The sequence below is a fragment of the Anthonomus grandis genome, chromosome 22 (assembly GCF_022605725.1).
Source record: "Anthonomus grandis grandis chromosome 22, icAntGran1.3, whole genome shotgun sequence".
Classification (NCBI taxonomy): Eukaryota; Metazoa; Arthropoda; class Insecta; order Coleoptera; family Curculionidae; genus Anthonomus; species Anthonomus grandis.
In genome coordinates, this window is record NC_065567.1 from 8,226,093 (window position 1) to 8,237,939 (window position 11,847).

Below are 11,847 nucleotides of genomic sequence, written 5' to 3' on the forward strand. Positions count from 1 at the left end.
TATTTATCTTGTTTAAATAAAGAAAACATATTATTATATGATTGCTTCTTTGCGGTTTACAGGGAGCCGAAAGAAAAACCAGGGACGAAGAAAGACGAGCAGCAAAAAGAAAAATGACAGCTACAGGCAGAAAAAAGCTAGACGAGCTGTATCATCCCGTATGCGAACGGTCAGAGTTCTACACAATGAGCGACCTCACAAAACCTCCGGTTCTATTCTCACCTGCGGAGGATATCGATAAAGTAAGTATTGATTTAAAACCTATTTGCAAGTATTATATTAACCAAACATTATATATATTAAACTTTTTATCTTACTAATAGCTTACCTCAATGGAGCTTCAAGGCTTTTATACACATGATCCGGACAATTCTCTAACCGGCTCAGTGGATCACGTAAAAGCCAACTCACCGTTCCTACTTCATGCAGGGTCCAAGCCGCCTACCACCCCCACCTTAAAATTCCACAATCACTTTCCTCCAGATGCTGACAAAAAAGAAAATATCCTAGACTCGAGCTTATCAACGGAAAACTCGGTGTTTTCACCCCCTCTTAAAAGAACAAAACTGATGAGTCAAAGCAGTGCTGGTCCACCGCCCTTAAATGAGAGAGTAATGTTATACGTTAGACAGGATAATGATGATGTCTATACTCCACTTCACGTAGTGCCTCCTACAACGCAAGGACTGCTCAATGCGGTGAGTTCACTTTTGAAGCTTTACGAATAACGCTTTAGCTTGTAATGCTTTTTGAGCTTCCAAAAAGGTTTAACTTAAATTGCCCGAAAAAAAAATTATATGTCGATTTTTGTTCAAGATGTTTTTATTTGTAACCTTTGCTAAACCTTGCTCATTTTTTAAACAACTTTATGTTGGTTTATAAATTGAACAAGGGAGGCAATTTAATGCAGTAACTTTACATAATTTGTCAGTGGATAAAGGGCTATCATCACTGGGTTATATATTCTGGAAGCTCTGTGCTTAAGTGCATGGACCTGGACGTACTGGGCTTTTTAAAAAAATTCAAACTCATTTCATTTACATCGTTCAGAAAATAACCAGACTAAAAATGGCATGTCTAATTAACATTGTAGGCCCAAGTTCTTGAAAATTGACAAACAATGGACAATCGTATAGTCGGTCAGATTTTTCTATGCGTATTTATTTCAATATTAGGAAAAATACTTTCTTAGGAATAGGAATGTCAGTTATATAGAGTAAAGACGAATTATGGACAAAAAAATCAAAAATGGTTCAGGTTATGTTTAAAAGAAGAGAATACTCGTGAGCTTCTAAATCGATGTAACGTTTTAATTATGAAATATTTTTTAATGGAAAAAGTCTTATTTTTTTAATAAGTTGTTCAGAATGTTAAAATATTTTATATGCATATTTTTTAGTGTGGTTAATTTTCGAATCTATATAAGTAATCAATAATGTTACGAACTTCATATTGTTAACTATAAAATATCATATCTAATTAACTTGCCACTTTTTTCTTTGATGGCTGAAGTTCGATAATTTTTTTAATATTTATTTATCTAACAGTAGTGATTTATTAGTACAAAAATTTAATATGTAATGCCTCATTTTTCCAATCTAGTTCCGTCAGATTAGGTAACTTTTCTTCATCATATATCAAATAGCAATGACTTCAGTAGCCGATAAATATAATTTTAATTAAATACTCCTTTAATACTTATAAATGATGTATTTTTAATATCCAAACGAAAAATGCATGTCTGCTAAAAGAATTTGGGCCGAAATACTCATATATGATTTTTACCACCTTGTGAAATCAGTTCACTTTTTCGACCTCCAAAAGCTCAGTACTTCTTCTAAATCTAAGCTTAATCAAGAAAGACAGAAAAGAACTCTTCTTTTTCAAAATTTTAATTCTGTTTTCCTTATTTTGCAGATTGAGAATAAGTACAAAATTAGCGCTTCGAGCATAAATAACTTGTATCGCAAAAACAAAAAAGGGTAAGTTTTTTAGAGAAGTTTGAAAAAATAATAAGTAGCGGAGTAGTTGTAAAGAAGTGAACTGGACACTGACGGTTCGAGGCCCAGTATTATAGGTTATGCATAAGTGTAAATGGGGTCAATGGTGATTTTTAATAAAACCTATAACACTTGGCGTAAGCACTAACAGTTCGCATTTTACTAACTACGTAAAGCTCTGGGACCATAATAAAACTAACTTAAGAATTTTAAATATTCTATACTAATATGTTTCTTTTTACTTTTTAGCATTATAGCCAAGATTGATGATGATATGGTGGCATACTACTGCAATGAAGATTTATTTTTGTTAGAGTTTAAAGAAAGTGATGACGAATTATATGACATCACATTTGTTGAACTCATGAAACACTAAAATTAAATTTTATTTTGTAACTTCACGTACTTCTCATTCCAATTGTTGTGATTGTTTTTATACGTTACGAGCAAAGTGTAGAACTTTATATTTGTTTATAGTAGGAATGTTGATTTTCTAATTACTCTATTGATTTTTAATCAAATTAGGTTATTGTTAGATCTTTTTTTTTGTTATTATTAGTTTTTATTAGATTTGACATGGTCAAGTATTCAGCGCATCTGTTAGATTTTTCACACTGTTAATTCGGTGATAATGACATTTATTATTTGTTTGTAAAAAAGTTTTTTTTTTGTATTTTTGTGCTTGGTGCATTGGTCATCATTATTGGTCCTTCTTAAATATTTTTTAATTTATAGTTGACATTTTCTGAAGGCCAATAAATTTTTATTTACCTGTGGCCGTCTTATATATATATTGAAATATATTTTTAATTTACATAGTATAAAAATTAGCATCCTTGTAGCTCTTTGTGCTAAGTCTGTTGAAATAGCAGAGTTGACGAGGACAGTAATGAAACTATTACGTTTGAAAAAAAATCGGAATTTTGAACCGAACTTCTTCATGTTTTGCCATTAGTCTAAGATTTTAACCATAATTACAACATATCAGACAAACAAACTAATTTTTCTCTTATCGGTTGATAAACAACAGTAGTATTAACAATTTTATTCACATTTATTGAAAAACTATTGAATATAAATAATTTTGTTGTGTGAGGCAAATATTTATTTAAGACTAAAGCTACACTATAGTAGATAAAATAGAGTAGACGGTCAAAAATCGATCAATTTTTTTTGGGATAAGTGGTGTTATTTCCGTCCTAAATCTGCTACTTTTAAAGACTTATTTCCAATTTATTAACTTAAATTAAAATCTTTATACTACAATATAGGTTTGTCGAGTATACTTGTTGCAGTTTATTCCACAATGATTTTTTAAAATGAAAAACTGGATTGTTTTAATGTATTTATTAAAAATATTACAATTATGTTGCTGTGAAAACATAATTAATAGTTATCTATAAAATATACTCTCAATGTTAATATACGTGGTATTCTTACCGAGTGGCACGGAATTTTGAATAGTTTTTTTTAAATTACTTTTTTGTTGATTATTTGTTATTTTGAGAATTTGCCCTGACCTAAAATTTAAATTAGGGCTTTTTTGATTAATATAATGAATAATACTTATAATGAAACTTTGTTAATTTATTACCCAATAATCTATTTACTTTGAAATGTAGAAAACGAAACATGAGCCATCCGTTACGGACACCATGTATAATTAACCATGTATAACAGTATACAAATACATTATCTTTTAAGCGTTTATACAATAATAATATATTACTACACTCCTTTAATCGAACAATTTTCTATGATACTTTACACTTAATTTGATTGGTCAATCCATAAATGATCTCAAAATTAAGGTATAATATGTTTTAAAATAATGGTCTGAAGAACACATTAGACATAAAGAACGTTTAGGTGTGTATATGATGGCACATAAATAAGGATCCATTTCGTTGTATATAGCTTTAGGATTTATTTGTTGTATATAATATGCGTTATGACGTAGAGAAAACACCTGTGGTGTTGTGATAAGAACTTTTATTTACCCATGAGAACCTGAAGAATGTACTCACAAAATTTAGTTTGTATACAAAAATATTTAAACGATTAAAAATCTCCAAATTAATATTTAATAAGAAAGTAATGTACCTGATCTATATAGTATGCTTTACGTTTTCTTTCTAGCTATTGTCCAAAAATTGATTGAACGTTTCTAACAATAATAATTTTTGAAGTACAATTCTTCGAAATATTTTCATCTTTGTATTAAATTATATTTTATATTCTACGTGGTACTGATCTGATTTACAAAAGAGATTGTATGTGTAAATGTTTATTTTATAATTTATTTTATAAAAAAGGTACAACCAATATAGTCAGTTGTATATCTCCATTTTGATATTAGTTATTTAGCTTAAGATCGCTCTCTGTATTCAAACTTTAGCATAAATTAAAAATTAGTTGTTCTAGAACAACTCTCATCATCTTTGGTATTAAATCTGTTTGAAATGTTTAGATGAGGTGATTATATCCGCAATATTACTTAAGTTTTTATTAATGTAAGTCTTGAGTTTATAAATAAAATTATATTTACGTATTACATTAAGTGTTTTTAATTTTAATTACCACATTGAATTTAGGTATTATCCTACTTCATCGTAATCAAAAATAAAAACCTTTTATGGTACGCTGCTTTATTTATGAGCATTTAGATCAGTGACAACAATTATAGCGATTTATTCTAGTGTAAGCATGAATTTTTGTGTAAACATAAATTATGTTCAAATGATAAATAAATAAAAATAACTACGAAAATAAAGTGCAATAATAAAAATTATTTAGGAATCTACCAACCCAACCACAACCACGCATGCATAAATTAGCTTGCATCGCATTTGATATAGTTGAGTCCATCATTATAATGATAGAACGTTAAATGACATTTAAGTTGTTAAATGTAAGGCTTGTTCGTAATTCTGTCTCACTTCACTAACATAATCAAAATATTTTTTAATCAGTTAATTAATACAGAATTTTAAAAAATCAAACCCGTTACGGTTCAATTTATCTTATAAAATAGCTATTTATATATCAAGGGCATTGTAAGGACGATATGGATGGGCATTAGAGTCTAACAATGCCCGTGGTGCATACAATGCTTTATGTTTTACCTAAAAATTTATTTTTATGAACAAAAATAATTTTAATATTAATTAAAAAATAGGGCCTACCTGTACAGGTAGGTATACGTACATACCTACCTACAGAAATTTATCAAGTGACTTGCAGTGATTATTTAAGTTTGACTTGATGTTTCTGTCAGTTAGTCAGTTGGCATTTTTTGTTTAAATATTTGCTTAAAATGGAAGAGAAAAGGCCATAAAAGCGACCGAAAATCGTTTGCCAGTTAAATCAAGGCAACAGTATGATCGGGAGTATGGCATATTTGGTATTTGGAAAGATGCCAACGCAATTGTTCAAATAACCGAAACCGTTCTAATGGCATATTTTCAGGAACTGGTAAGTTATTGATTTTATTTTAATAGGTACATAGGTTGTACAAATTTTAATATTTTTAGTCGGAAAAATACAGTCCGAACTCTCTCTGGACCATGTATTCTACCCTAAGGTCTACGTTAATGGTCTATAAAAATATAGACATCTCGCAATACCATCGTCTCATATCTTTTTTAAAAGTTAAGTCGAAAGGATAATATGTCCCGGAGAAGTCTAAAGTTTTGGAAGGAGAACAAATAATAAAATTTATTAAGAAGGCTCCTGATGATATCTACTTGGTACACAAAGTCATATTGGTAATGGGTGTTTTTGGAGGTTTAAGACGAGATGAGTTGGTCAAAATGACCATTGATGATATTGAAGATAGAGGAACGGTCTTGGATATAAAGGTACCAGAAACTAAAACTTCAACTTCAAAAAGTTTTACTATCATTGAAGAAGATTTAGACGCTTTAAATTTAATAAAAAACTTTATTTTCAAAATAAAAATTACAATTTTTAAATGTCCCGGAAAATGTAGCTAATCCCACTATAGAATAGTCGGTGTTTTTTGTGATGGTAGAGGTGGCAGCACTAACGCTATTTTGTATAGTTTGTAAATTGTCCATTAAAATTATTTTTGTATAAAATGGATGTTTATTCTTTATTATGACAGAAATAAAATTAAAATTTCCGGGCATTATCATAATGCCCGCTTATAATGGCCCTAGGTGTGATAGCAGTTATTATTGCTACCATAACATATTCCATTTCTAAGGTATTATAAATCAATAATAGATAGGTAAAACATAAATACCCTAAGCTGAGATCTTATTTATCAATAAAAACATATATTTTTTTATTAATATATTATTTCTACTTAAAATAAACACGTATAAATAACTGATTGTGGGAAAGTTTTTTCAAAATTAAAATCTTATAGAAATAACACTCCTTTTAGGGTAGGAGATTTTCACATTACTCGAGTTCACTGGGTTCTGAGAACCAATGTCTGGGGATACAAATACTGGCAAGTAATACTTTAAGTATATAAACGGAGTTTTTATATTAAAGATATATTTTTTAACATACAGGTTGGGGAATTGAAGATTACGCTTGTCCAAAATAATGGCAACACCGCTTCCTCTCATTGGTGAGCGGCCGCCTTGGGCTGTCACGTTGAATTTTAATTTGAATACGGTATTATTTTTTCTGAATCTAAGTATGACTGTTTACATTTCTTCCGAAAGAGTTCAAATTATTAAATGGTTTTATGCAGAAAATTCCTTCAGTATAGACCGATTCCTTGCGAAAAACAATTTTCAATGTGCAAGTGCAAGAAACCTTCTATTGCAAGGGTCCAGGAGCAAAAACGACTAGAAGAAATGGTTTGTATTCGACTATAACGCCGGCTCCACACATTGGGGCCAATAGCGTTCGTCGAATGTGTGGATGAACGAAATAGCATTGGCGCCAACGTTGAACGACGTTGGCGCTCGTATTGGGACACACCCGACGGATGTCGGTATTTTTGAAAAAGATCAAAGAGATTTGCCTCGTCGTTCGTCTTGCCGACCACACATTGGTTCAGTCAAATGTATTTGTTCAAGGTGTAAACATGTCAAGTGAATCGAAAATGGCTATGGCTTCGTGTTGTTGGACCAACGAATTAGTTTTGAAATTTATAGAACTGTATCAAGCGGAACCGCTTCTATGGAACCCCCGTCATTCTCAACACCAAAATAGGAATGCCATGATAGACGCATGGCAACGTATACAAGTTGCCATGAATTGTCAATTTGCAATTGCGGAACTAAAAAAAAAGAGAGTCATTGATGTCCACTTATAGACTACACAGCAGAAAATGTAAGGAATCTTATCGTTCCGGTGCATCGACAGACGAGCTATACACAACTAATTAAGGTATAAGGTTTGCATATACTCTGATGGACAGTTTTTTGGGACCAGTGTACAACAAAGATGATAATGTGACAATAAATACAGAGGTAAGTGAAAACAACACTGTAATTGATATTTCTTTAATTAAATATATATATATATTGTATGTACTTAGTTATTCATTGCATATTTTGCCTTCGTAAGTAAAGATAATTTGCAAATTCATCTCGTATTTCCCTAGCATTTTCTGTTGATAGTCTCGGAACTTGCTCCAAGGGCATTAGACAATTTTGTTGCTCATCTGGAATGTGGTTTGCTTCAGGCAAATATATATTTCTTGAGTGAGGACTTTTCTTCAAAAAGTTATGCAGTATTACACAGGTTAAAGTTATAATTGCAGCTTTTTGAGGTTGCAGCAACATAGGTTTTCCCAGTACTCTAAAAACCGATGTCATAATTCCAAAACTGCTTTCAATTACTACCCGGGCACGTGATAGCTGTTGATTAAACATTCTCTGTGGGCTGCCAGGAGGAGGTATACCAGGAAAAAGTTTCATTATATTTGCTGATAATGAAAATGCAGCATCAGCCACAAAAACGTATGGCACAGCCACATTTCTTCCGGGCAGAGGAGTTGCTTCTGGGAAATTTGCGTCATTTCTTTTAATTTTTTCATACAGCAAGCTATTATTAAAAACTCCACCGTCACTCATACGTCCATGAGTACCAACATCGGCAAACAAAAAATTGTAATCACTGTCAGCCACTGCTAGCAATATGATGCTAAAGTTATGTTTATAATTAAAGAACTCCGATCCACTGTTGACAGGTGCTTGTAGCATAATATGGTTACCATCAAGAGCTCCCAAACAATGCAGAAATTGCCATACGTTTTCGAATCCACGAACTACAGGAAGCCATTCGTCATTAGTTGTAGGCAGCTGGAACAGTAAAATAAAAATTAAAAAAAAAAACGTTGCGGCCAGGGCGATCATTATTTTCCCACCCCCTTAAGTGTAAAAAAAAATGTAAACAGGAAAGTTGTAGTGCTTGAAACGTTGTTCTCAGACATTTTGTGTTTATTTTAATATTTTACTATTTTTCTATCTTCCTTGTTTCAGACATGTCAGTTTTCTAATGAGCAAAGCGAGCCTACGGAAATGGGTGAAAATATTGAAAGTGAATCACCGAATTGTAATACAGAAACGATTTCTACATCGTCTAGAAAACGACAAAATGCTGAGCTGACGCAAGCTAAAAAAAAAATTAAAAGCTTCTTTCAAAAAAAAAAAATAAAAAAGTTCAATGAAGCAAGTCAAAAAGAAATCATGGATGAAATAGATGCACTAATGTTTAATAAAAAAAGATATGTTAGTCGCAATGAATTTTATACAGCACCATCTCCTCAGAGTGGATCATCTACGTCGTCAGTATATAGTCGAAATGAATTTTATGTAGCACCCTCTTCTCAGAGTATGTCAGCTCCTCCGCCGGTATCAGTACCACAACCTTTGCCATCACCATCATTAACAGATTGTAGTCTATCACACACGTATCAAAACGATATTTATATTTTGCAACCAAAACCAAAAGCGCATATTATTCAAAATGACCTAGTGCGCAAAGCTTTTGATATGGCGCACACACAATGATTTAAATTCATAAACAAAATGTTCGAAATAAATGTTGTTAAAAAATTAATATCTACAGGAGTTTATGTTTGCGTTATTTTGGTATTCTCTATCCAGTATCAAGCTCAGTATAAAAACTTGTAATAGATATTTAATAAACAAACCTAGCTATATCAACCTACCTTTACATAACCTTTTAATGCCTTACATAAAGCTTCTTCGGGTACTATCATCGAAATAACTTGGCTTGAGATTTTAAAAAGAAAATGAAGGCTTTTAAAGCTATCTCCTGTCGCAAGAAATCGCAGTGTAACTGCCAATCGTACTTTTGCAGGGATAGCTTTTCTCCACAAAGTATCTTTTTTCTTTATTTCAGGTTCAATCAATCGCAGAAGATACTCAAAATCTACTGGAGACATACGGCAAAAATTATTAAATTCTCCTGAAGGTTCTTGATTTAAGTTATTTAATAAATGCCGTCCATCATATCTAAAACAAAAATAGAAATTAAGATACTCGTAATATGCAGTGGGTATGTACATAGACACTATAAAATAATTATAATTTAATCATTATTGATTTATTACTTACTGATTACGTAACCTATGAAGAGTTGTAACCCACCATCTTCTTTTACGAGGTCTTTTTTTTTGCAGAATTAAATTTATAATATAGTTGTTAGCAGTCATCACTGCAAACGCACACAACGCAATTTCTTTTTCACGTTTAGCCCCAGACATATTAATGTTGGCCCGGTGCACAAAGGAATAAGCTTGGTGATAATGTGTGGCCACTCTTCACATTTCGAACGCTGTTGGCCCCAACATTGGGCCCAATGTGTGGAACCGGCGTAAAGTGGATTCAATACGATCAATAGAAGTGTTGGAAAGGAATTGGGTATGGATTATAAAACTGTTTGAAAAATATTATATATATTTTTCTTCTAAATAAAAGTTCGTTAACGAAAAAGAAAATATTTTTCGATTTTGGAACAAAATCCGGGATAAAAATGAGCATTTTTTCAAAATATGCTCCGTATTCAAAATTTCATTTTTCTGCTTGAAGACTATTCAAAGAGTAGTAAAACTTAATAAAATTTTTTTTAACGATTCATACGAGTGCCACCAAGGGAAGGGAAAATATAAAGGGAAAATATAAAGGGAAAGATCAGGTCCCATAAGAGCCTATATATTAAGATTTGGCAAACGGGATTTTACGTCGATTTTTTTAATATCTCATTTTTATTTTGAAAGGTAATTATAATAAAATATAAAAAGAATTATTACACAAAAAAATACGGAATAAAAGAAACCATCAATCAATAGCTATAGAAGCGGAGATATTAGGAAAAATGTGAAAAAAACAACAGAAAACAGTTTTTTTCCCACAGCACCATTTTTTTCTTCTAAATTGGCTATTAATCACCCCCTAAACTAGCAATCTCCACTTAAAAAACCCACATTTTTTTTTTGGTACAAAATAGAAAGAAAAAATGGTTTTTATTTTTTTGTTAATAAACTATAAAACTGACATATAGGGGCAATATTACGAGGTGCGTTAATTGATCCGTTACGAATTGATTCTAGCTATCAGAGAGAAAATTCTAAAAAAACATTACACATGAATTTCGAATTATCAAGAGCCCTATCGAAAATTTAAATGTTCTAGTAGTAGTCTGCAGTAGCCGGTATACATTCCCATTACGGCTCGAGGTGCTTCACATGAGGTTAATTTTGATCTCTTCCCCAAGCAATATGAGCTCGCTTTTGTAGCTCCAAATTGCTTTAGATGTGTAGGTAGGGGATTCTAGCACTTTTAGACCCGCCTGACTGTCACTGTAGATTTGATGGTTCTGTTTTCAAGTTGCATTTGGTTAAGCATTTTTGCACAGATTTCAATCCCATGTACTTCCGTCTGAAGTCTTTCCCAAGACAGATAGATCTCTCTGACCTTAGCTCCTACTCCACAATTGGTTTTGGAGCCGTCTGAATATACTCGAATGTCTGCTTTCTCTAGTTTCATCCGTTTCTGATCCCAGTATGCTCGGTCTGGTATGTTGACCGAGTATGAACTCGTGTTTAGTGTTTTTCTTGGCATTAGGTCTGATGGCATACCAATTGTGCTGTGATTTCACACCTTCTCAGCCAGTTCAGTTGATTCCATCCAGACTTTGTTTGCCGAGATGCCATTTATGACGTAGTGCAGTCTGTAAGTCGTTCTTATGGCTTCCCCCTGCAATATCTCCAGAGGGGTCAGTACAAGTAGTACTTCCATGGCGGCTCTTAGGGTGGTACTGATCGCCCCCGTAATGAACAAGCACGCCTGCCTTTAAAGGCTGTTAAGTTTTGTTTTGGCCAGTTTTTGTGTTTGATCAGTTTTGATGTTTGTTGATCCTCGATCTGATTACCTGTGTTCATAACCACTGCATCTGTTTTGTACTATTAACAGTACGGTGTACATAGTTGTTTCAACTATTGGTATGTTACCGATAGCAATATCAAACCGTATGTGTCTGTGATCCGAGCATGTTGGCTCCGATGACACCACCCAGTTGCAATATAGTTTGAACTAATTGTTCGAACATATAGTTTGAACTGCCGATATAGTTTGAACTAATAGTCAAATCTAGTAACTCTTTTCTGTTTTCACTGATAAAGGTTGGCTCATGGCCTGTGTTATTAATTGCTTTTCCCTCTCCAAGTATATAGTTGAAGAGAGACTCACCTCTGTAACTAATTTTTGTGCTTCCCCAGGCTGTGTGGTGAGAGTTTGCATCACATCCCAGGATAAACTGCACGTTTTTCTTTTTGCAGTATGCAATCGGATTTTGCATCATCTGTGAAGTAAGTTATTCTGCTGCATCGCCC

At 32.4% G+C, this 11,847-nt stretch overlaps 2 protein-coding genes across 4 annotated transcripts in view; one reads left to right on the forward strand and one right to left on the reverse strand.

Annotated features, from left to right (window-relative positions):
• Positions 1 to 4,022, forward strand: part of LOC126748214 (protein grainyhead) — a 220,459-nt gene extending 216,437 nt beyond the window's left edge. For 2 of the 3 annotated variants that reach the window (XM_050457294.1, XM_050457296.1), the window contains 4 exons: positions 63 to 242; positions 324 to 698; positions 1,918 to 1,982; positions 2,250 to 4,022. In XM_050457294.1, coding sequence (XP_050313251.1) covers positions 63 to 242; positions 324 to 698; positions 1,918 to 1,982; positions 2,250 to 2,376 — 747 coding nt within the window. In that variant the 3' untranslated portion in view covers positions 2,377 to 4,022. The remainder of the gene's footprint in view (positions 1 to 62; positions 243 to 323; positions 699 to 1,917; positions 1,983 to 2,249) is intronic. The other variant, XM_050457295.1, reaches the window with a different exon arrangement.
• Positions 4,023 to 7,528: 3,506 nt separating this feature from the next.
• Positions 7,529 to 11,584, reverse strand: LOC126749245 (uncharacterized). The gene is made up of 3 exons (XM_050458946.1): positions 9,572 to 11,584; positions 9,163 to 9,469; positions 7,529 to 8,290 (listed from the first exon to the last, which is right to left on the reverse strand). Exons 1-3 carry the CDS (start codon positions 9,718 to 9,720, stop codon positions 7,529 to 7,531), a joined length of 1,218 nt encoding a protein of 405 aa, XP_050314903.1. The 5' UTR covers positions 9,721 to 11,584.
• Positions 11,585 to 11,847: the final 263 nt, after the last annotated feature.